At 40.9% G+C, this 26,765-nt stretch overlaps 1 protein-coding gene and 1 long non-coding RNA gene across 8 annotated transcripts in view; one reads left to right on the top strand and one right to left on the bottom strand.

Annotated features, from left to right (window-relative positions):
• Positions 1–17,300, top strand: part of LOC124185719 (M-phase inducer phosphatase-like) — an 88,284-nt gene extending 70,984 nt beyond the window's left edge. For 3 of the 6 annotated variants that reach the window (XM_046576753.1, XM_046576752.1, XM_046576754.1), the window contains exons 4-5: positions 13,494–13,686; positions 15,168–17,300. In XM_046576753.1, coding sequence (XP_046432709.1) covers positions 13,494–13,686; positions 15,168–16,538 — 1,564 coding nt within the window. In that variant the 3' untranslated portion in view covers positions 16,539–17,300. Of the gene's footprint in view, positions 1–11,774; positions 11,990–12,705; positions 12,845–13,493; positions 13,687–15,167 lie in introns of those variants that run through there. The other 3 variants (XM_046576755.1, XM_046576756.1, XM_046576757.1) reach the window with 3 other exon arrangements.
• Positions 13,077–13,595, bottom strand: LOC124185725. Of its 2 annotated transcripts, none has more exons than XR_006871455.1 (2): positions 13,525–13,595; positions 13,077–13,408 (listed from the first exon to the last, which is right to left on the bottom strand). It is a non-coding gene; the product is annotated as an uncharacterized LOC124185725 (long non-coding RNA). The 2 variants fall into 2 exon arrangements; XR_006871454.1 differs by having other exon boundaries at positions 13,521–13,589.
• Positions 17,301–26,765: the final 9,465 nt, after the last annotated feature.

Raw genomic sequence — 26,765 nt, 5'->3', positions numbered from 1 at the left:
ATTTCTCACACTATCACGAATCACCTGTTTTGTTCAACAGCCAACACTCGGAAACTTTTTTCCAAACTTGGCCAAAACACCGTTCGAACGGAAAGAACGGATTACCTGAGAACTCGGAAGGGGCTGTAAATGGGAGGGCAGAAATCGCGTCGAAAGTAGGTGAAACTGACGTAAAATTTTTGAAATGCGCGTCGTCGATTAGCCGCTGTCCCAATGTTCTCGGTTCTTCCCACAGGACTTCCGTGATCCGGTGACCTCGTGACCTCTCATCCGCGCAGACAGCCGCAGCGGGGAGAAACGGGGGGATTCGATAAATTTTTTTTTTCTTCCCTCTCTTTTCCTTTTTCCTCATCGCATATTGCAGATTCTGTACTCGGCATCTCACGTGTGGATATATACTTATATACACACATCTGCGACGGCTGTACCGTCGAAAGAATAGGAAGGTAGTAGGGTAGAATCCCGAAGGAACAGATGATCCCGTTTAGGAAGCTGCAAAGGTGCCCCATTCGTCTGGAGACGTTACGGGGGTCATCATTTGCCGTTACAGTGATGCTCATTGTTGGTTCAACCAGATCCTCATCGATGATCGAATAAACGCGATCGTATCATGGTGGAATGATTGAAATTAATTAATGGGAATTGGAAATAAGTTGTTGGAAAGTACCTAACTTTCGTCTGGACCGAAAGTTCCAAGTATTTGAAAGTCACAATACACGCGAATGTGCGTAAAATTGACACTGATTCGAATGGAAGACAAATTCGATCGTTTCCATTACTTCCTCATAGCCCGGATGTTTCTTTCACAGTCCGTCTCATGAGACGATCGGGATTGTTGACTACTACCCTTTACCGTGTTTCAACGATCATTCGTCCTTACGATGCCGACATCCGAGAGATCCGTTCTAATTTGAGAACCACACGAGACCCCACAGGTACACTTTGAACGTACGATCACGTACGTGCATCCACTCACACTCAGGATCACGGGGGATTGCGTAAGCGGCCCCGAAGATTCCCGCAGCGGTGGTGTAACTCACAGCCACGTAAGAGGGACAGTAGAAGCCGTCGAAGAAGAAGGCACAAGGTGGCCCAGGGCGGGGAGCGAGAAACGGAGGGTGAAACCCCGGGGAAACCCCATCCATATAGTCGCCGTGCACGGTGCGTAACTCCACGTAGGTACGACGGACCATCGACACGCGGCACGCGCCAATAATATCACAATAGAAATCCAGCATCTGTACTTCGGCCGAACGAACGATACCCTCTCTGTTGGATCGTACACGCTGACCCGCGTCCAAGACGCATTGATCCGTCTGCGTCTATTTTCTATCCAGACTTATCGGAGGCCAATTTTCACGTGGCACTTACATCGGTGCCTCCCCCTCTCGATTCTTCTCCTCGTGGACCAACTGCCGTATCTGTAATCGCGTCAATGGATTCCTTCGAAAGGAATCTCACTACCAAATGGCGGGATGCATCTTTGATGCAGAGTTGGGGGATTCGGCGGGGTTTTGCTAAATAGTTACAGGCTCGATGGTTTGATGAGAAATTAATTACTCGCTGATTAATAAGGATCAGCTTGAAGGATAGTGAGGCGCATGCAGTAGCCGTTTCACATTATTATTTTCAATGTTGAAGTTTTCTTTCGTTACTTTGCATTATACTTTTATACGTGATCGGATCCATTGATCTCTCAAAAAAGTTGACGGAGTAATCTGAACTTCGAATGAACTTCAGCTTGAAGTGGGAGAACTTGGAGTCGATTATCTATTGTAATCGTTCCGATGAAAATAGTCACTGAAATGCAGAAAACTAAGTTTCCTGAAAATGTTTCAACTTGTAAATCCACAGTTAATGGTTGAAAAAAAGAAATTATCTCAGCAAAATTTCTCGTTCATTGTAAGTTTATTCGTTCGGCCGCAGGTTCCCATCATTCTGGCTTTTAACAGATTTTTCGAACACCTTCGAATCCTTCTGACAAAGTTGGGATCTCGCTTAATCGAACACGTTTGACAATGTTCATAATACCCAAAGCGCCAAAGACCTCGACAAGCAGAATCAGACCGGCGACGAGCTTCTAATCATTTAGAAATGGTCATTTTCGAATATCCACGCGACATTTATCGGACTGTCGAAATTAGTTTCAGAACGTCCGATTCATTCCGAGCTCACGACAAGCACGCTCGCCGGAAGACGATCCTTCGTCACAGACCGGCGGAACTTTGACGGTACGTCGAGAAAACCCCTTAGCGAAAAACCAAGGTGAAAAGCCCCTGCGGTGTCATTACAGACGTTGCGTAATAAATTGAGCATATGTCGCGTACCGCAGGCGTAGACCAATAAGGAACAGCAACGATAACGGTGAACAGACGAACTCGGTTCCGTGTAGACACACGGGCAGCTGCTTAAGGGGTCTCCGACCCCTGAAGTCGTCCTAGGCGACGTACTCGCCGTCTCGTGCAGAGTTCCGTCGTAGGCACGAGGCCGCAGCTGATCGTGAGTAGTTTTTCGCGGTACACACGCTCGCCGCCTACCCACCCTTGCGTCGAGCCTACACAAAATTGTCAGTAGGTATGCGTGTGCACAGTCTTGGACAAAAGCGCGTTGCCAACACCACACACGATCGCCGGTCGAAAACCTCGGCGGTCTGGCGGTTTTCATTCGACCTTCGAGGGGGATGGAAATGGGGTGAGGAGTTCACTTCTCGACGTTTCTGCCGCGCTCCTCGATCGGAGCCTTATTGTAGGAGTTCCACCCTCTCCTAAGGCCGGTGGAGGAACAATCGAGCGTCAAGAAATCACCCCGGCGAAACGGAAGGAAGGAAACAGAGGCCTTTGCTATGCATGACTCTACACATACGCACGCACATATGTATATATATGTATAGTATACATACACGTACGCGGGGCGGTTGCGTCGCGGCGATTAAGTCAAGCGACAGCTGATCTACCCTCACGACGTATAAACTTATGCCCTTACGCGAGGCGTTTCTCTCCTTGCAGGTAAATTCTCTCACAACGCCATTTACCTCCGATGTATCGCCACCCATGTGCTCATGCCACTACATACACACGCACGCTGCTCCCTACTCCCCCCTCCGATCTAGGTTGGCGGGCCCCAAGGGCTGCTATTTTCTTCGTTGGCGCGAGCCAAGCTTTCCTCATTTGACAGATGCGGAAGTACGTTATATGCCCCGTTCGACTCGTATGATGTGGGTACATGCGTTGAACCGTACGTGCCATACACCACGTTTGTACAATTACGCCTTGACGTGTATGGCAATTAAGACTAGATACCTATCCGTGAGACATTTTTAAATTTCTAGTCGGTAATATACGTACTTTGCTAATTGGATGCTATTTGATAATTTTATAGTTGACGGGTGGAACGGCAAAACGGTGTAAGTGCTGATATATCGAAAGTACGTTTTTTTTTTTGCCGTAAAAACTTATAAAAACAATCCATACGCTCGTTCTTGCGAAACGGCATGGTTAACAAAACTTTATTCGCGATGTTATAAAAAGTTGGCACGGGAAAACGGCTTGGCTGCCAATATTATGATTTTTCAGGAGAACAAGAAACTGCCTTAAAATTTGATTGATTAATTTAAAACAAATATTAAATATTACTTTTCAGAGTTTTTCAAGCTCTGTTAAATAGCCTAAACCCTGATTCAATACAGCAATCTGTGTTTGAGAAAATGACTCGCGAAAATCGATTTTTTTCCATGCCACTGTAAGTCCGTGGTTTGTGTCATGGTTTGTGTCATGGTTGATTGCCATGTTTAATCGGGATTTAGGCCATTTGAAAGAATTTGACCAACTGTAAAAGTATTTTTGATTTTATTTTTATAAATCAAGTGATCAAAGTTTTGGACAGTTATTTTACTCTCCTCAAAAATCATAATGATTTCACTTACACCGTTTAGCCGTGCCACCCTTCAGTTTGAATTAGTATATCTTCCTTCACTCGTAGAAAAAAATCAAAGCATAGTTTCGCTGATATTTGAACGAGTTTTGAATCCACTTTCGGAATGTCCCTAACACGATTATTTAGAAAAAAAAATTTTAAATATTTAAAAAATCTAAATTCAGTTTAATGATGCAAAAAGAAAAAAAAAATTAACGATAATTATAATTATATAACGGTAATTATAATTCGCATATAATTTTAAAGCAGTCCAGTTTGCAAAAAATTATCATGCTGATTCTGCATTGCGGTTTACTGAAATTTCGAGAATTTCGTAGTTGCAAAATAACGAATTCTCCTAAAAATGGAACGTTGCAACCTTCAAATTCGTTATTTGTAAATAAAAAGACCTCAGCAACGAGGAAAGGAAAAATTAGTGCTACCCAAATTACAGAACGTCTGCAATTAGTCATGTTGGTCATACGCGTACGTTTGGCAATTTGACTTTGTACGGAAATGGCATCACCCCCAATTAAAGGATCTTTTCAAGTCAGACAAAGGACAATTAAGGAACTAGCAGAGAGCGTCGCCGGTCCTTTAGTTAAATTGCGTGAGTGCTAGTTTCGATTATTTAGACCCTATTATCCGCCCACCAGCCTACCTGCCTCGCAGGATTTTACGAGTTGTATGCAAGCCGGTCAAGGGAGGAGACGACAAGCCGCAATGGTCATTATGAGCATGTCGTAAACAGAAACGGCGTCGATTACCGGGACCTCATTACCTATAGCGAAAATTTGTCAAAACAATAAACCGACTTTTCAGAATTGCATTTAACTGCTGACTCAAGCAATTTTCCATATTCCGTTTTGCCGTAACTAGCATTGCAATATACCTGTATACCTAGGTAATGAGCGTCTATACCCATAGATGGGACAAGGCTTTGGTTTATTATCTGGCAGACAATAGAGGATGCCATAACTTCGATGAAATTCATCCATATTGGTTGAGCTGTGAACCCATCTAGATTCCACATTCCACAATATCTGCGGCTTTACGGGACCGAGTCAAACTCGGATGGTACAGATATCCATGGTCACGTGATGGGAGATTGTTATTCAAAAAAATATTGATTTTCGTGTCGATGAAAGTTGACTCTGTGACTAAAAAAAAAGCATTTTTTAAAAAGTAAGATTTCCTTACTTGACACTTTCAAATTCCAAAAATTCAATCGTGAATAAATTTCGATTTGCGAATCGTGGACTGCACGATTGAGATAATATAACGTGAAATTTTGAATCAGGACGGCAGAAAATTCGTTCAAACAAAATACCCTGTCTTTTTGCGATAAAAAATTCGAAATCCGTTAATCTTTTTCCACAAAAATTACGTAATGTGGGGTGACTTTTATGACGAAAACCAGCAGAAATTGGGCACCTTCGATATGTAAATTTGGATGAAAAAACGCATAGTATTGCTGCGTTTCGCACAAATAATTAAAAATTAAACAATGTCATTTCCGAAAGTTAACTTGGCTGAATTTACATAACGCATTGTTGAAGTTTGAAAAGAATTTATAAAAAGTTACGGTTTTTCCCTTCGTCCATCGTAATTTCCTAACATATCCCTGACTTTTCCCAATAGAAGAAATTCCCTGCCTACTCCCGGTTTTCTTGGACAATTTTCCGAAAAACGGGGTAAAAATGGTTGCATTACCGCTACGGAAAACTTCATCTCTCGCGAATGCGTTTATATTATAAGTGATATATATATATATATATATATATACTCCATATTATTTTTCCCATAAATCCCAGTTCGAGCTTCCTCAGAGAACCGAATACCGGATTTATCTCCAGGTACACGTATGGCTTTAGAATACGTACATGCATACATGCGGGGCAGTGGTGAATTGCGATTGGGCAAAGATCGGAAGAAAAGTCTCCCCCCGAAAGTACGGGGTCGTTAAATTCCTTCACACGCTCAAGAGGCGAAATGGGATGTGCCGTGGGTTTGGGGCCCAGAGGACTCGTATCGCTATCTCGGGTATTCGCCTGTAGCCGGCCGGCTATTGGGCCCCGATTGCAAAGGTGGGCCCCGATTGGCTCATCGCGTAACCCCAACGACCCCGAACGGGACCCCAAATATTCACACGAGATTCGAGCGAGCCTAGAACCGGGCCTCGCCGTCCCGGGTTCCCATACTTCGTCCTGCTGACTACAGTACCGAGCAGATGATCGCCGACGAATATCTTAAGTTTGACCTTAACTTGGTCACCGCTCGTCCGCCTGCCTTACTCGCCCCTGAATATCGTGCGGTGACCAAGAACCGGGATGAATCGATCCTATTTGTAGGGTACTTTGTAAATCTGGTTGGAAGAGAGGCAGTTTTGATCGCGTTGCATCCGGTCGCTCTTCTTGCATGCATTTTTTTTTCTTTGGTTTTTTTTTTTTTTTTTTTGCCAGCAACTTTCTACGAGGTCGCGATCTTTCTTCAACCAGCCTTCGTTTGGACGTAATTTCGTCTTACTTCATGGCAATGAAAATGATCCGATGCTATTTGATGCCTGCGGGATATATTCATTTATTTCACTAAGAAGTATCAATGCAGACTGGCTATTCTTATCGTTTTTCAAAATTTATCGGAAATTGTTCGCACTGTATATGTCTGAATCTCATGCTGAAGATGTAACAGGTTGTTCATATCTTATCTATTAACGAAATATAATCGTGAATTGAAAATTTAAAAAATATTTTTTCAATCAATCACATCTCTTGTACCTACCTACGACCGTTTCACATTTTAGCATCGTAAAACAATTCAAACCTTCATTCTGTCTCAATGTTGATTATTTGTCGATGAATAATTTATCTGGCGAACAAAATAATAGTAATTAACTGTTCTACTTGGGGCATTATTAAAATTTGTTATGGTTAGATTTGGATTTAAAATCGGTTAAAATTTCCGAATGAGCTGAAATTCTCAAAAATACGATTTTCAAAAGTTTCATATTCATTCTGTAAGTCGTTGCATATCTTCGGAGAAAATAGCAGATCATTCTTCCAATTTCAGAACAAAAATTGAAACGGAGAAAGTCCCAACGCGTCCGCGCTTATAACTCGCTACGTAATTTATTCAACAAACTAGATCTCGATCGATCATCCACTTGTCCTACCTTATACGCGCAAGTGACGTACTCACAGCTTATCTTTTATTTATTTTTCACGGCACTCCGACCCGATAAGAAGATTATTTCACTCATGCTTGCCGGGGTTGAAAAACGTCTTGATAACTTCTAGCACTTGAATCCCCGTGTCGCGTTTGATAGTAACGTTTCAAATCTCGCGTTGTACATACGAAGACTGTAGCGTACAACTTGAGGTGTATATTTGAATTTTTTTCCTTGATCATTACACGGATATCCGTTTTATCAGTCATATTTAACTCAAGCTTTCCTCTCCATTCACCTCAAAGCGATCGGCTGTAAATAAATTGCCGGATTATTGTGGTCAATCGTCGATATACCGGATTGAAATTTCCACCGATCATGCGTAAAATTAAGAAGACAGTCTCGCATTGTACAACGCGTCGTCTTTTTGCGATCCGGGATCTCCCTCGGCGAGATCATCGCCCCGTGACACCCTCTCGGTTCGAGCGAATGAAACAATGAGATGCAGGGGTTGAAGGCCTGATGTTAATGTGCGGAACTTAGAGCCTGGGTAGAGACCGTTAGCGCCGTCCGTCAAAAGTCTTGGAAGTTGGAGAAAAAATTCGGAGACAAGAATCGAAGCGACAAAAAGTATAATTGAAATTACCAGAGAGAGAGAGAGAGAGAGAAAAAAAAGGGGAAGCTCTCCCCCAGTCGTTTTTCCATTTGCATTTACCCTTCGCTGGCGGCATTCCGCGGTAGTTTTACCTGTCCGACTCTCGTGGCGCCCACAGGTGGCAAATCCGCAAGGTTCTCGACGGTGTCTTCGAACTCCGACCATTCGTCCGGGTTTCGTCGAGGCGAACAGCCGTTTATTCGGCGCTACGCTACGCCGGCTCCCGAGCATCGAATGAACCTATGCAAGACTTTCTATTTCTCTTTTGTCCTGTTCTTCTCCTCTGTATCAAACCTTTGGCACGAAATTAGATCCAATTTCGCATTTCAATTCGTATAATCAAGCGACGCGATGCGTAGATCAGTTTTTTGGAAATGTTATGGAACATCGTTTTTCTTTTTTTTTTATCGTAAAATTGAATAATGTACTGTATAAATTTTTTATTGCTACTTCAAGAGGGGACTCCGACGAAATTCCAATGACGTCGAGTTTTTTGGTTTTGAAATCATTAAAGACGCGCACACTTTCATCGCCGAAGATTGACATTTTTTTTTCACCGAACATACTACCGTAATTTAAATTTTGGTGGAAGAATTTCATTTCACGATCACATCTTTTTGAGTCATTTCAAAAACGAAAAACTCGATAGTATCGAAATTTTACCGGAGGTCATCCATAATTTGACCAGGATCTGGATCGATTGACATCATTTAGATTATTTGAACTCATTTTCTGTATCGTATTTCTCGCGCGGTCATGATAGTCATCGATGCAACGCGCAAGCGGTTTACGACGTTGCAAAATTTTCAGAATTTTCCTAATACAACCACCGCAGTTTGAACTACCGTTATAATTTCAAGGCTTGAGTTTGCTGCCCAAACTAGATAAAATCTTCCGATAATTCGAAACTGATAATTACTCGACCGTTAATTTAACCACTTGGAAAAGATTTCTGTAAATAGTTCTGGCGTTTAGATACGGAAATAGCTACATCGATAATTGTTCCAAATTATTGTTATAGTAACGGATAAACTAGTGAAAATTCTTATAGTTTAATACTTTATACAGATACAGCAAACGAAAAACTGTTTTTAAACTTTAATTCGAGTATTCGATTACGGCGGATAATCAGATACATTTTTTTTCAATTTCATCAATTGCACTTATTCTCTGCTGTTCTGCAATATCGCTGTAGAGAATTACATGCGAAGACAAGACTTTTACAGGGATCCTTGGAATTTTATTTCCCCTTTCTCACAATTGCTCCGAGACATTCGGAATAGGTATACAAGAGAAAGAAAGAGAAAAGAAAAGGAAAAAAAGGAAGCGGAAGGGTTGCTCCAAATTTAACTCGCCCCTGTTTAACGGTACTCTATTCTTACCTTGAATTTATACCTGAAATGTGCACAATTCACACATTAGGATCGAGTACCGAGAACCTTACAGTCGGAATTATATGTATGTCAACCTAGGTCTCCGTACATCGTCTCGGCAGACCGTGTATACTTCTTTTTCGCTAATTTCTAATCGATAAGACCACTAATTATTTCTGTGAATTTTTTTTATCGAGAAAATTACGCAATCACACAAATATGCTACAGTGAAGCTGAAATTCAATGGCAGAAATACTCAGATGCAAGTACCGTCAGACCTTATAGAAAATTCATTTCTTCGCTGCAGCTTATCGCGGATTATCAACCTACCGTCTGTATTTCATATCTAATTTGAAGATATATTGTTCGACATGAGGATATATGTGCTTTCGCCGAATATCTTCATCTTAAGGGGATACGTCAGTAAAATTGTAGAAATTGATAATTTTTACATAAATTTTCGATCACCAATTATTGGAAAAATTAGGTGGCTAACTTGTCAGATTGCAATTTCCACTGTAACTTTTGTTCCTTACGCTCCTCCAATAACTGTGGAATTTTTTCAGAATTTTACGGCGAGAATTGTAACGCAAGGAGCTTTTCAAAAAACCACTGTTTGACGTTATTTTAAATAATATCTAGCCACATATGGAACGTAACTGATTGAAACCTATTGGAAATCACTTGAGCCTTATTACGAGTTAAAATTTTGAGTGAATCTTAAAAAGTCTAGAGTTTCACTGACGTATTTCCTTAATTCGTCACTTATGATCTGCTTATAATACACAAAATACCCTGAGAAAATTTTTTTTGATGATGTATTACTAGTTGGTGAATTTTGAAAACCAGTATGAAATTTTGTAATATACTCGAGTACGAATCTAAGCGATGTAAAAATCCTGCGACGAAATATTTTACACACCAAGTGCAGTTATATGCAGTTCAATTTTCGGAATCGCGTGACGACGCTCGTTACCGTTTAATTCCGACGTTCACTTTCAGAAAATTTTTACGACAAATTTGAATACACATAGTAAAAGTATGCATGTCTTGTGATAAATTGTCAGAAAAAAATCTTTAATCTGATAGACTTGAACCTGTAACAGCATCGCAGGAGAATTCCCAGAGTTCAACGAACTCCTAGAATATCAGGCGACTGGGTAAAATTTGGCGTGTGTGAGAGATAGAGAGTGAGAGAGAGAAAAAGAAAAAGAGAGCGAGCGATAGGAGGGGGGGGGGGGGGAGGGAACAAGTTGGAATTCAACGATCGAGAGACAGAGGCTGGCTAAAAATTTGATTTTTCGCACTTTGTCGGTATTTCGGAGATCCAGCTACTACCCGTTTCGGGGATTTTCTCGGTACATACATACCGTTTTGTACGTGCACACATGTATTCACGTATTAGAGGCGTATTACGATGCAGCGGCGCGCAGAGGAGTATGAGGACATAGAGGGAGGTATAAGATACCTGTCGTGTGAAAATCCCCGAAGAATGTGAGGGTGGTCCGGGAGATCAGGTGAAGCATTGTGATCAAAGAATGGAAAAACCGGGCCTCGAGTCGTCGTACCTGCTGCATCCTGAAGATTTTGGGCCCTTCGGGGATTCTTCTGTTCCCCGCCTCGCGGCTTTCTCGTACATCGTGCTTGGCGATATTCGCTCGCAAATTTGGCCGTATAGATTGGTAAAAAAAAAAAAAAAAAAAAAAAAAAATAAGGGAAAATTCCCCGTATGTGATTAGAAAAGCTTTGATTGGCCGAAGACGGGAAGAAATCGCTGCGTCAGACATCACCGAGCTCGGTCTCAAAAGATTTTCGAAATATACGACAAATGCATTCACGGATTTAACTCGGAATAATTCATGAGTGATTACGGGCTCGACCCGGTGATAGAAACGCGAGGCAGGCTTTCGGCCGATCGAATCGAACCGTGCCCGTAAGTAAATCGAATCCGTGAATCGTACGGTGTGCAAGCGGTTTTCGTGGTCTGCAACTATAATATCTAGGTGATAAAAATCTCTGCCTGCAACCGTGAACTTTGTGATCTCTCATGAATCGTGAGATAAGTTAGGTATATTTATGTATATAAGTCGAGCCTCGGGGTGCTGCAATTTTTGGTAAGTTCCTTCCGGTGCAATTAAATTTTTTTTTGTTCTTCATCAAAACTATCTCTAACGATCGGGCAATAATTAAAACCATGTTTATCCGATGCGTCATGCGAATTGCTAACAATAAGTAAAATTATAAGACTTTGTACCCGATGACACATCGAATTACCCTCATTGAAATCCGGCCGTCGTTCGACCCTCCCGATTTTGGCCAGGCATTGATTTCGGAGATAATAGGGCCCAAGTATAATTAAATGGGACACGTAAACGGCCCCCCAGAGCTTCGGCTCCTCGTCGCCGGTGCAGTTTCTGCTGTACCGAGGGGCTCCGTTGATACCTCGGAGGAAGGAGGGCCGACAGTCCTATCGCGGTAGGGAAAAGGTTTAGGCGGGACCTCCGCCGGCTCCCCATTGGCCCGCCCTTATCCCTACTTTCGGCTGTCGGGGCATATAAATACTCCCGGTTCCCGTCCACGAGACATCATTCGAGCTTCGGAGTTTGCTCAGTCAAGTGAGTTTCCTTCTAAGTGAGAAAGGTTGTCGTGTTGCGCCCGCAGTTTTCGAATTGTGTAGTCTTTCAGTTGTGCAGTGTGTAGTCCGAATACGTAAGTATTCTGACTACTCAAAGCGAAGAATAGTGAGAAATAAACAGACGAATATTGTTCAGTTATCAGTTTCTACAATTGTTTATTCTCGTTGTAACGGTGATTATAGTTTGTGTCAATGATGCATTGGCGAAAAGTTTCGGAATCGTCCTCGGAAATGTACGATTGCACAAGGTATATTATAAATTTGTAACAATATATATACCTAACATCTATTATATGTGCATGTATGTACCGTATATTACATGTTGCGGTTATATTTATTCACGAGTCATACGAAATATTGTACGTATAATATTAAAATATTATAAAATTTTTACAAAACGTACAATGATCGGCTATAGAATCTCGATACCCTGGATTTACGCGTATTTATGAATGCATTGATCTCCGGGAAGCGATAAATCGGACCTTGTGTGAAAGAAAAGTAAAGTGAAGAAAATCGAGTTCACCCCTATTGCTAATTTTTTATTTTTTTTCCTTTCTTTTTATCATCTCGCGCCTCGATATTATCGTCTATCGTCTCGTATTCTCTATATTTGGTTCGATCTTGCAGTTGCTTGTTATCAGATTATATACTAGCAGAAACTACATTTGTTGTCGCATAACATTTCTTCTTGGATTATACCTATTGCGGTAAATTTATTAAATAAAAAAAAAATTGGAAAGATGGGAAATGCATCAGACATTCGGTGTCGTCAACGATCAAATTGTCACCCTCGTGTCTTAAAGAGCGCTAGATGATAGCTAGAAATTAGTACAAAAAGTGATCGACACATCGTTGCTAGGTTCGCGCGCTAGTGTTCCTCTCGTCTCTCTCCCCTCCCCGTAATCGGCATATTTCTCTCTCTGGGTCGTCACTACCGTCGAGCTTGTTCTCAGTTGCCTGGAGTCGGCCAGTGGGAAGGGTGATATATACTAGTGAGAAGGCCTACACGAGAAACGATAAAAAGAGATGGTGAATTTTCAGTCGAGTCGAAGGAACCACGGAGTCTATTGATCGTAATAAGCAATATTTCCGCAGTGTCGGTACGAGTTTTGTTCAAATTTAATCAACAGCAACAATTTTAACACCTTGCAATTGTGTAGAGTTCGCACTTTGGTTGTGTCTTGGATGTTTGATTTTTGAAATTTTTTTTTTTTTCATCTTCCAATTCTATCTCTGTTTAGTCGCTCTATTATTCGTAGACAGTTTTGTGATTCATAGCTTTATTATCTATTTATCCCTCTGTACGCACAAAAGCAGTGTAAAAATTTTTTCGTTTTCCCTGCCGCACAACGTTCACAATTTTATATCCGTAGTTTTTTTTCACCTTCTCTATTTGTCGTAGACTCCAAATTGTACTTTGTTTTTTTTCCCGAATTTTCGCACTTCTCGCTAGAAATCTACGCGGGTACATCAATTTATTATGAAATACGCAACACATTTGTGGGGACTGCTAGTAGTTTTAGCGCGCTTTTTCTTAGGTTATGTTAGGTTATGTTACACGGCTGCTCAGGAAGCACGCTGGGATTGCCGATCAGAGTTTCTCTTTTTTTTTCTTTTGATATGGTTAATTCCATTTTGCACCGTAAGCGGGGTTCCGTTTGGCTCTGTAAAAATAATACTCCTTTTAAATCCAAGCCCAATTTCAAATGTTGAAGTAAGTAATACGGTTTTTTTTCAATCTAATTTCAGACTCTTCAAAAATGCCTTCAAACTCACTCACAGGACACATGAAGCGACCGTAAGACGATCGCTGGCCCGTCGCCTTGTTGGCATGACGTCGCAAGACCTTACCAACTCTGAAATAGTGCTGCCATCTTCCTCCGGCAAGGAGAACGGATTCGCACTCCGTAGATCCCAGACCTCCAAAAGTAGTCCTCGAAAGGTAAGAAAAATGATCTGTATTATCGATTTTACTTTGCCCGGGCTCGTTCAAACAACCAGTGAAAACGTCGCGTATTTTTTCCATTTCCTTCCGTCCCTATTTTGTCAGTTTCATAAGCGTAATAAGAGTTTCTATACGTAAAAAATTCGCTGTCAGAAATTAGCTCGTTTTTATCCCTCGTATGATGCGTTATTTTTGATTTTTTCAAGTTCTCCAAATATCGAATCAGTTATCAAAAAAAATTTTTGTCGGTAATTTATTGCGCACAACTTGAAGTCTGCATCAGCTTTCGTGTAATGTATCATTTCTTATATAATATTTCTGCAAGCTATATTTGTATCTTGTCAAATCGATTAGATTAAAATTTCAAATGGAGCGTATAACCGTGAAATTTTATCGTCGTTATAGAAATTTAATTCGTTTAACGTGTTTCCTGTGCTTTTTTTTCTGCTTTCTTTATAATTCTACCCGTCGTTTTTATCCCATCAAGTATTTAAACGAGCTAATTGAGAACTGATAATATCTTGAAATCTCGATGAATCAACATCGATATTACCGTGACTGTACTTCTGTTCCGTTTTTACAACCACTTTCCGCCGAGATATCGTTGATTTATTTTATTTTATCGTTGTTGCACAGATATGCGCGTGTGTTCATCTCGAATCTGAATACATAATTTATTCACGGTCAATTAGCCGCCGTATCGTTGTCCACGTGCAGCATTATGCAGATATTTGGTGAAAAACCGTCGCGTGGCTGCAGCGTGAGCAAAGGCGTTTCATGTGTACAGCTGTCCCTTTAATTTGAAACGGTTTACGCACGGGCCGCAATAAACAAACATCCTCTATCAAATTTGCATTCGATCATAGATTCGAAATGTTGGGGAAGCGACACGCCAACTCGGAAGTATTATACCGATACAAAGATCTGACTCGCGATTATATACGTTCTTTCGACCGATGTGGATGCATTTTACACGTGCGATACGAGATCTCGAATGCTCACTGATTTTTCGATAATTTATTCAGCACCTTGCCCCAATCGCGCTGCTCATTCATTTCCGTCCGCATAGTATCACTCGGCATGCAAGGTTTGATTAAATAGGTACCGGGCTATTTCAGATTAACCGCTGTCGACGACGTGATTTTAGTATCGATTTCAGACCGGAAGTCAGGTAAACCGAATCGTAAATTTATACCCGACAAACTACTTCGAAAGGCTCTCATATCTTGTCGTCACAGCTTTCCTTACGGACGGTTCCGTTAAGAATAAAATAATTACATATTTTGTACGATGAAAATTATAATTATTGAAGAAATTTATTTTCCATTTCAATCAGCCGAAGCCCTAAGACTTTTTCGTTTAATATTTTACCTTTTTGCAACAATGATATAAGACGTCTGTGAAATGCTAAGCAAACTTTGTAGATACGCATTGATTCAACGACATCTAACAATATTTGTTTATTATTTATTTTCTAGCTTCCCGCACCGGTAAAATCCCGTGCGCCTCTGGAGGATTGGGATCCGAACAGCCAGGACAGTGGATATGGGACGAATTATCCTGACAAGGATGACGTCAAATGTCAGGATCAGTTCAGGTTTGCGGAACCATTGGGTGTCGCTCCGAGACGTTCTTCCGCCGAGTCCGGAAGTCCGTTGCGATCCCCGCATAGATCACCGGTCAGAAACATCCGACCTCCGTTCTTCAACAGCCTTTCATCCGGCTCGGAAAGCATGGACGACGGTTTCACAGAGCTCGTCGACATGGAAAATCTGGACGAGGACACGCAGCTACCCTGCGGATTGTCATCGCTTCTCTCCGGTCAGATTATGGCCGAGAAGCCGACGGAGTCCGAGCTCACAACGCCGGAAGGCCGCCCGAAGCTTTCCATGCGGCGTTCGCTCTCTCTGCAGAACGAAAACGTCACACCTCAGAGCTCGAAGGTCAGATCCTGCCTGTTCAGATCTCCGACCGCGATATGCTCGGTGTCAAGATTATCCTTCGACGACAGCCCACGGATGAATTCGTCGCCCGTATCGCCGCCACCAAAATCGTTCAAGAGACCTGAACCACCGACAAATGCCAGCCCGGCATTCGTCAAGAGATCTAGGAAATCTAACAGCCTGCAGGATATATCGGAGAAAACTACCAGCCCACAGAAGCCGTCCCTTCAGAGATGCTTTTCGGAGACTGAGGCTCACGCTCTCATCAAATCTGCGATTCACAGAAGTACAACCGACGCCGATCTCACCGGAGATTTCAGCAAACAGTGCATACTTCCATTGGCCGAAGGACAGCACGAAGATCTTAAATCGATATCCTCGAGCACATTGGCGGCGCTGATTCGCGGAGAGTTCACCGATCGTGTAAGGTCTTTCAAGATTGTTGACTGCAGATATCCATACGAATTTGAAGGAGGCCACGTCGAAGGCGCCTTAAACCTCTTTAGCAAAGACATGATCGAACAGCATCTACTCGAACCGTTGACGAATGTTCCGGAAATTCAATCGGACGCAGAAAAGCGGGACATCGTTGTTTTTCACTGTGAATTTTCCTGGGAAAGAGGACCAAATCTTTCCCGTTTCCTTCGCAACATAGACAGACAACGTAACAAGGAACACTATCCGGCGCTCCATTATCCAGAGGTATATCTCCTTCACGGTGGATATCAACAATTTTACAACCAGCAGAAGGAACTCTGCTCACCCCAGGGATACAGACCTATGCGGCATCCCGATCACGAAGCAGATTTGCGCCAGTTTCGCAGCAAGAGCAAGAGTTGGCAAGGCGAAAAATCGCGATTAAACAGTTCCTCTGCCCGTACCAATCTGAAGCGACTCGGTTTGTAGAGTTCTGTGACATTATAGCTTAATTCATAAAATAAATACGATATGTGATCTCGAGTGTGAATGTGTAATAAATAAATAGCTGAGAATTAAAAAAATAAGTTTGAAGAGTTGGACTTCAAGTGCTGTTCTTTTTTTCTCGCTTCATATCTAGGGAAATATTAAATATATTTTCTAGATTTATGAAAATACCTGTTTTTGTACATATGATAAATTTTAAGTATACGCATATATATGTATATGAATGTGTGTGTGTGTGTACGTATGTATGTATCCATATATATATATACATGTATATATATATATAGTATCAAGCAAGTACAAGAAGCAAAATAAAACACCTAATACAGATCATTAATCACTCGTAGTAAAATATTGGAGATTAATTATAATGCGAACCGAAAAATTAAATATGTACATAAGATTATTACTGCCTCAATTTTAACGATGGCAAAAGCAATAGCCTGATTGTAGATGATGGCAAAAGCAATACAGCTGTACACAGGTGTCATGTTCACAAATTTTAATGCTTATATAAAATTGGGCAGGCATCCCACTGTACATATATGACACTACTCCGGATGCAGCTACTTTTCCTAAGTCCAAAAATGCGAAGAATTGAAACGAATCGCGGTATAGGTAGTCTTGGCGTAACTTCGGTGAAAAATGCATTGATTACGAATCTAATTGAATTTCTGTATCAAGAATAGTGTTATATGGTGATGTATTATTAATCCTTCCATGAATATATTTTACAAAATTGAATATTTTTGTTCTCGTTTTTCCCCCAATTACTTGTTTCTTCCCCTTTTCTCTGGCCTGATCCATAAAACATATATGAACTGATTTCATAACATGTGCAGAGTTTTGAAAATCCTTTCTGTGGTTCTTTCCTCTCTCTTTCGCTCTTCTCTTATTCTGATACTCAAACTAAATGATTCCATTCTCATAGTTATCTTATAATGCGATAAACGCTATTCTATGTAAGAATATAATTTCTAATCCTATAATATTTTCTTTAGATATTTATTGATCATCCTTTACTTCTACCGCATCCCATCCAATATCCCTGTTGTAATCACGGCAGGAGTGTTGGTCATTTTCACTGAATTCTAGGCTCGTTTCTCCAATTATTCGTACTTCAGATACATACAGAGATGCTTTGTGAAAGCTGAGATCATATAATTGAGAGAACCAGATTTCATTACATTCAGTGAATGATATCGCTAAAAAGATATTAAATGATAATTTGCCTGAGATGAGTGTCCCCATGGTAGAACGAATACTAGGTATGAGGTACAACATCGCGCGTACATCACCGATCCCACCAACGATCGGTGGTTTTCAAATATGATAACATCGTTTCTTGAATAGCTGTAATTAATTGAGTCTTAAATTGAAATTAAAGTTGAATGCATGCAAAAAAATCATTTCGCAGAGATCATATATAAGTGATCCATTTTTAGTTTTTCAAGATCTACATGTGGAGAAAATATCCTTATCGGTAAGGCATTTTTTCATACATATATGTAATAGACTGGAGTAAGCATTCTGACACGTGAATTTTTCCAACCTAGATTTTCCAAGTTCATATTATAGATACTTAGTTATACGTCTTTGCCTAAAATTGTGCGAAAAACTTTTTTACTTGATCAGAAAGAAATAACAATATACCTAGTAGGATTGACGTAATTGAATGTTTCTGCACTGTGAACATTTAAAAATTTACTAAAAGATGAAGTTTTCCGACAGCGTATAACAAAAACGCGAACCCATATGAAATAGATATTTATCATTATATCATCGATTCAGAACAAAATTTCGGATAGAATCCCTTCTTGCAAGACCATTTCAAATGCTCAGTTCCTCAGCGTTCAAATTTCTAATGGCGGATATTTATACTTGTCAAATAACGACAAGCTTTCGGACTCACACTTTTCATGCTCATTGCAGCTGATATATCTTCAACAGTCCATTTTACTTTCGTTTTACCCTCGATCAAAACCGTGATTTGCATGGCAGTGGAAATCATTTTTTGTACGTAGTAATACTTTTTTTATCCTGTGCAATGTTCACCCTTCCATTTTTTTAATCCACTTACTGTCCTGTGACTCGGTTCGTTATAATTTCTCGTTCAAATTGTCAATGATTTCTTTGTCACGAAATCTTTCGTTTTTCAGCTGTAACTTTTAGCCTTACTTTTTTATAATTTTTTTTTTGGCAAAAATTGTTGGTCCTATATTTGATTTGTGTGACCTTGTCTAGACTAATTGAACCGAAAGGAACTTAGAAAACGCAGCAAAAAAGTCTAGCACCAACAGCAGAGAAATGATGGATAAAATCCTATGTTTTTCATCTTTGACTTTTTGTACGTTGCTCACAGCGTGTTGGGACTGCGCTTAATCGATTTCTCTCGCAAAATTACGGCCAAATAGTGCATCAAAGAATTGATTCCATCACTTTTCAAATTCCCGAAAATTTTCGCCAAATATGAAGACAGTTGCCCTAACGCAGATATTTACACTTGATTGATCGTCAGAATCGATTTGTATGATCCTGTCTCGACTAATTCGATCCCCAGGAAACGCTGCAACGTACCAATCAGAGCGTAGAACCATCAGCACATGTATAACGAAAAAAATCTCATTTTGTGAACGTATCTTTAATGCGTTGCTTGCGGCGTATTGGGACTGCACCTAATCGATTTCTCTTGCAAAATTACGTCGGAATAATGCATGAAAGAATTTATTCCAGCACTTTTCAAAATCGCGAAAATTTTCGCCAAAAATGCAAAGGGTTAGCCTTACCGTTGACTGAACAATATAAAGACAGTTGCCCTAATGGGCTTTGGTGTAACAGCCGAAAATCGTCGTGCGCTTGCGCTCCCTGAGATGTTCCAATGATAGAGTTGAGAACTTATTGCAGAACATCAGAGGGTTCCGGATTTCGACATGCTGCTGGCTGCATTCACCTTCCCAGTAACACTGTCTTCGCAATGGTAAGCCCAAGCCAGTACTTAGCCTGTGTGTACTTACCGAGTTGTCGGCGATACAAGAAATTAATGAGAATAAATTTCTTCAAACATTCGTAGAAAAACAGTGATTTAATTAAAATATAGGTACCCGAGAGAAGAATGTATACTTAAATCATGAATAATAGTAGATCAGATGTAATAACGAAGCAGAGACCAAAGAGTATACATGTATATTCGGTCCATGTACGATATTCATAAATATGATCTATTTACGATTAATACGTGATGCATTCTGAAAATTTTATAATTTTCCAGGAGACGAACTAGATTACCTACAACAATGCGTCTATAATATGAAAATAGAAGAATTGTTCATTTCGAAATGGGATTCGATTCGACGCGCGCTCGATGTATTCCATAACATTAGTATTCATAATTATTCCAACAACTTTTCATTTGCTCTCTCGATCTTGAATTTTCATAGGCATAGAATCGAAACGCTGTTTTAGCTGGTCGCAAGTGAAGTATCTGCGTTGGGTGGAGGAGCAAAATTTATTTTTCGAAAAGTATTCGGATGGAAAAAAATTCAGAGTAACTGTAATACATCACGGATGCACTAATTTTGAACGAGATAAAATGGATTCTCCGTATATGAGACAGTATTTAAAGCAGCCTAGTGATTCAAAGACCTAAAAAGGTGATAGGGAGAGAAAGAACGAAGCTTCTTAACACTTCGAGTGTATTTTAACACACATTTGAAAGATACGAGCAAAATTTTTCATCATCCAACTGTCGCAGAACGGCAGCGTTATCAGCTGACCCGTTAACCGAAGGATATATCTTCAGTCAACGGCTGACCATCGAAGGGCCTGGCCGCTTGAGTCTGGAATCGGCAGGAGAGATAAAGTGCGTATTTCTTGTATGAAATGTGGAAACTAAAATCATTATACATCATATCATATCATCATACATCATACATCATACATCATACATCATACATCATACATCATCATACCTAGTATTACAGTTCGAAACCAAAGTTTGAATTTTCGGATGTTCGGAAAGTGACGTCACCAATCTAAAATCGGCCAGCCGAGTTCCTCAGTCTGGTAACAACCGCGCAGTAGAGCGGACGGTTGAGAGTCGCGCTCCGCAAATTTCGAGTACCGGGTTCTCAACATCTCGGATCCCGCGCTTCGGGTCCGCTACGTATTTCGAGCACCAGGTTCTCAACCTCCCGGATCCCGCGCTTATGTTTACAATAAATTATTTCAATTCGTTTTTCGCGCAACCCCAAATTCGGTAGCTGTCAGTCCGCTAATAAAATTTCTCGACTTCCAGGATAAGCGCTCCGTGGTTCCTGATTCACGTTTACAATAAATTATTTCAATTCGTTTTTCGCGCAACCCCAAATTCGGTAGCTGTCAGTCCGCTAATAAAATTTCTCGACTTCCAGGATAAGCGCTCCGTGGTTCCTGGCTCATGTTTACAATAAATTATTTCAATTCGTTTTTCGCGCAACCCCAAATTCGGTAGCTGTCAGTCCGCTAATAAAATTTCTCGACTTCCAGGATAAGCGCTCCGTGGTTCCTGATTCACGTTTACAATAAATTATTTCAATTCGTTTTTCGCGCAACCCCAAATTCGGTACCTGTCAGTCCGCTAATAAAATTTCTCGACTTCCAGGATAAGCGCTCCGTGGTTCCTGATTCACGTTTACAATAAATTATTTCAATTCGTTTTTCGCGCAACCCCAAATTCGGTAGCTGTCAGTCCGCTAATAAAATTTCTCGACTTCCAGGATAAGCGCTCCGTGGTTCCTGATTCACGTTTACAATAAATTATTTCAATTCGTTTTTCGCGCAACCCCAAATTCGGTACCTGTCAGTCCGCTAATAAAATTTCTCGACTTCCAGGATAAGCGCTCCGTGGTTCCTGATTCACGTTTACAATAAATTATTTCAATTCGTTTTTCGCGCAACCCCAAATTCGGTAGCTGTCAGTCCGCTAATAAAATTTCTCGACTTCCAGGATAAGCGCTCCGTGGTTCCTGATTCACGTTTACAATAAATTATTTCAATTCGTTTTTCGCGCAACCCCAAATTCGGTACCTGTCAGTCCGCTAATAAAATTTCTCGACTTCCAGGATAAGCGCTCCGTGGTTCCTGATTCACGTTTACAATAAATTATTTCAATTCGTTTTTCGCGCAACCCCAAATTCGGTAGCTGTCAGTCCGCTAATAAAATTTCTCGACTTCCAGGATAAGCGCTCCGTGGTTCCTGATTCACGTTTACAATAAATTATTTCAATTCGTTTTTCGCGCAACCCCAAATTCGGTAGCTGTCAGTCCGCTAATAAAATTTCTCGACTTCCAGGATAAGCGCTCCGTGGTTCCTGATTCACGTTTACAATAAATTATTTCAATTCGTTTTTCGCGCAACCCCAAATTCGGTACCTGTCAGTCCGCTAATAAAATTTCTCGACTTCCAGGATAAGCGCTCCGTGGTTCCTGATTCACGTTTACAATAAATTATTTCAATTCGTTTTTCGCGCAACCCCAAATTCGGTAGCTGTCAGTCCGCTAATAAAATTTCTCGACTTCCAGGATAAGCGCTCCGTGGTTCCTGATTCACGTTTACAATAAATTATTTCAATTCGTTTTTCGCGCAACCCCAAATTCGGTAGCTGTCAGTCCGCTAATAAAATTTCTCGACTTCCAGGATAAGCGCTCCGTGGTTCCTGATTCACGTTTACAATAAATTATTTCAATTCGTTTTTCGCGCAACCCCAAATTCGGTACCTGTCAGTCCGCTAATAAAATTTCTCGACTTCCAGGATAAGCGCTCCGTGGTTCCTGATTCACGTTTACAATAAATTATTTCAATTCGTTTTTCGCGCAACCCCAAATTCGGTAGCTGTCAGTCCGCTAATAAAATTTCTCGACTTCCAGGATAAGCGCTCCGTGGTTCCTGATTCACGTTTACAATAAATTATTTCAATTCGTTTTTCGCGCAACCCCAAATTCGGTAGCTGTCAGTCCGCTAATAAAATTTCTCGACTTCCAGGATAAGCGCTCCGTGGTTCCTGATTCACGTTTACAATAAATTATTTCAATTCGTTTTTCGCGCAACCCCAAATTCGGTACCTGTCAGTCCGCTAATAAAATTTCTCGACTTCCAGGATAAGCGCTCCGTGGTTCCTGATTCACGTTTACAATAAATTATTTCAATTCGTTTTTCGCGCAACCCCAAATTCGGTAGCTGTCAGTCCGCTAATAAAATTTCTCGACTTCCAGGATAAGCGCTCCGTGGTTCCTGATTCACGTTTACAATAAATTATTTCAATTCGTTTTTCGCGCAACCCCAAATTCGGTAGCTGTCAGTCCGCTAATAAAATTTCTCGACTTCCAGGATAAGCGCTCCGTGGTTCCTGATTCACGTTTACAATAAATTATTTCAATTCGTTTTTCGCGCAACCCCAAATTCAGTAGCTGTCAGTCCGCTAATAAAATTTCTCGACTTCCAGGATAAGCGCTCCGTGGTTCCTGATTCACGTTTACAATAAATTATTTCAATTCGTTTTTCGCGCAACCCCAAATTCGGTAGCTGTCAGTCCGCTAATAAAATTTCTCGACTTCCAGGATAAGCGCTCCGTGGTTCCTGATTCACGTTTACAATAAATTATTTCAATTCGTTTTTCGCGCAACCCCAAATTCGGTACCTGTCAGTCCGCTAATAAAATTTCTCGACTTCCAGGATAAGCGCTCCGTGGTTCCTGATTCACGTTTACAATAAATTATTTCAATTCGTTTTTCGCGCAACCCCAAATTCGGTAGCTGTCAGTCCGCTAATAAAATTTCTCGACTTCCAGGATAAGCGCTCCGTGGTTCCTGATTCACGTTTACAATAAATTATTTCAATTCGTTTTTCGCGCAACCCCAAATTCGGTAGCTGTCAGTCCGCTAATAAAATTTCTCGACTTCCAGGATAAGCGCTCCGTGGTTCCTGATTCACGTTTACAATAAATTATTTCAATTCGTTTTTCGCGCAACCCCAAATTCGGTAGCTGTCAGTCCGCTAATAAAATTTCTCGACTTCCAGGATAAGCGCTCCGTGGTTCCTGATTCACGTTTACAATGAATTATTTCAATTCGTTTTCCGCGCAACCCCAAATTCGGTAGCTGTCAGTCCGCTAATAAAATTTCTCGACTTCCAGGATAAGCGCTCCGTGGTTCCTGATTCACGTTTACAATAAATTATTTCAATTCGTTTTTCGCGCAACCCCAAATTCGGTAGCTGTCAGTCCGCTAATAAAATTTCTCGACTTCCAGGATAAGCGCTCCGTGGTTCCTGATTCACGTTTACAATAAATTATTTCAATTCGTTTTTCGCGCAACCCCAAATTCGGTAGCTGTCAGTCCGCTAATAAAATTTCTCGACTTCCAGGATAAGCGCTCCGTGGTTCCTGATTCACGTTTACAATAAATTATTTCAATTCGTTTTTCGCGCAACCCCAAATTCGGTACCTGTCAGTCCGCTAATAAAATTTCTCGACTTCCAGGATAAGCGCTCCGTGGTTCCTGATTCACGTTTACAATAAATTATTTCAATTCGTTTTTCGCGCAACCCCAAATTCGGTAGCTGTCAGTCCGCTAATAAAATTTCTCGACTTCCAGGATAAGCGCTCCGTGGTTCCTGATTCACGTTTACAATAAATTATTTCAATTCGTTTTTCGCGCAACCCCAAATTCGGTAGCTGTCAGTCCGCTAATAAAATTTCTCGACTTCCAGGATAAGCGCTCCGTGGTTCCTGATTCACGTTTACAATAAATTATTTCAATTCGTTTTTCGCGCAACCCCAAATTCGGTACCTGTCAGTCCGCTAATAAAATTTCTATAACTTTACAATCTTCTTATAATCTTTTTGGTAAAATATATCGATAAAAAAATTATATTAAACCTTACACGGTATTTTTGATTTGTTCTCACGCTGAAAATATTTATTAGCATTCGAGGTATAACCTGAGGTGGTTGAAGGTGGTCGGAGGTGGACGAGGAGGAGGACGAGGAGGACGAGGATTTGTGCTGGGTGAGTAAAACACTTTTATGATATTTGATGGCAATTGTAATTATATTTCATCTGAAATATTACAAACTTGTCACGTTTACAATAAATTATTTCAATTCATTTTTCGTGCAAGCACATATTCAGTAGCTATGAATAATCTTATACAATTCATTATATTATTAATTAATTAATTAATATTCTTATAATATTTAATGGCAATTGTAATTATATTTCATCTGAAATATTACAAACTTGTCACGTTTACAATAAATTATTTCAATTCATTTTTCGTGCAAGCACATATTCAGTAGCTATGAATAATCTTATACAATTTATTATATTATTAATTAATTAATTAATATTCTCATAATATTTAATGGCAATTGTAATTATATTTCATCTGAAATATTACAAACTTGTCACGTTTACAATGAATTATTTCAATTCATTTTTCGTGCAAGCACATATTCAGCAGCTATGAATAATCTTGTACAATTTATTACATTATTAATTAATTGATTAATCACATTAATCCTTACACAATATTTTTGATGTGTTCCTATACTAAAAATATTCATTACTATTCCAGGTATCACCCGAGGTGGTCGGAGGTGGACGAGGAGGAGGACGAGCTGGACGAGGAGGAGGACCAGGTGGACGAGGAGGAGGCGGGGTGGGTCGTGGGAGAGGACCTCTCCTCTCCTCAGAGGAGAGGTGGGGGAGGGTTGGGTCGTGGGAGAGGACATCTCCTCTCCTCAGAGGAGAGGAGGGGGAGGGGCAGGAAAGGGGGAGAGGTGGGCGGGGAGGGGGAAGGGTCGGGAAGGGAAGGGAAGGGAAGGGAAGGGAAGGGAAGGGAAGGGAAGGGAAGGGGAGGGGAGGGAAGGGAAGGGAAGGGGTGGGGGAGGGAGGGCGGGAGGGCGGGAGGGCGGGTGGGAGGGAGGGCGGGAGGGAGGGAGGGAGGGAGGGAGGGCGGGAGGGCGGGCGCAAGAGGGGGGGGGGGGGTATACTGCTTTATTAACTCTAACGGCTTGCATCGACATCCGTCCTCCACTCTCTCCCTCCCTCCCTCCCGCCCTCCCTCCCGCCCGCCCTCCCGCCCTCCCGTCCTCCCTCCCTCCCGCCCTCCCTCCCCCTCCCCTTCCCTTCCCTTCCCGACCCTTCCCCCTCCCCGCCCACCTCTCCCCCTTCCCTGCCCCTCCCCCTCCTCTCCTCTGAGGAGAGGAGATGTCCTCTCCCACGACCCAACCCTCCCCCACCTCTCCTCTGAGGAGAGGAGAGGTCCTCTCCCACGACCCACCCCGCCTCCTCCTCGTCCACCTGGTCCTCCTCCTCGTCCAGCTCGTCCTCCTCCTCGTCCACCTCCGACCACCTCGGGTGATACCTGGAATAGTAATGAATATTTTTAGTATAGGAACACATCAAAAATATTGTGTAAGGATTAATGTAATTAATCAATTAATTAATAATGTAATAAATTGTACAAGATTATTCATAGCTGCTGAATATGTGCTTGCACGAAAAATGAATTGAAATAATTTATTGTAAACGTGACAAGTTTGTAATATTTCAGATGAAATATAATTACAATTGCCATTAAATATTATAAGAATATTAATTAATTAATTAATAATATAATGAATTGTATAAGATTATTCATAGCTACTGAATATGTGCTTGCACGAAAAATGAATTGAAATAATTTATTGTAAACGTGACAAGTTTGTAATATTTCAGATGAAATATAATTACAATTGCCATTAAATATTATAAGAATATTAATTAATTAATTAATAATATAATGAATTGTATAAGATTATTCATAGCTACTGAATATGTGCTTGCACGAAAAATGAATTGAAATAATTTATTGTAAACGTGACAAGTTTGTAATATTTCAGATGAAATGTAATTACAATTGCCGTCAAATATTATAAAAGTGTTTTACTCACCCAGCACAAATCCTCGTCCTCCTCGTCCTCCTCCTCGTCCACCTCCGACCACCTTCAACCACCTCAGGTTATACCTCGAATGCTAATAAATATTTTCAGCGTAAGAACAAATCAAAAATACCGTGTAAGGTTTAATATAATTTTTTTATCGATATATTTTACCAAAAAGATTATAAGAAGATTGTAAAGTTATAGAAATTTTATTAGCGGACTGACAGCTACCGAATTTGGGGTTGCGC

This window comes from Neodiprion fabricii, chromosome 6, assembly GCF_021155785.1.
Source record: "Neodiprion fabricii isolate iyNeoFabr1 chromosome 6, iyNeoFabr1.1, whole genome shotgun sequence".
NCBI classification, from domain to species: domain Eukaryota; kingdom Metazoa; phylum Arthropoda; class Insecta; order Hymenoptera; family Diprionidae; genus Neodiprion; species Neodiprion fabricii.
Note: the sequence above shows the minus strand (reverse complement) of the source record. Positions and strands in the feature narration are given on the sequence as shown.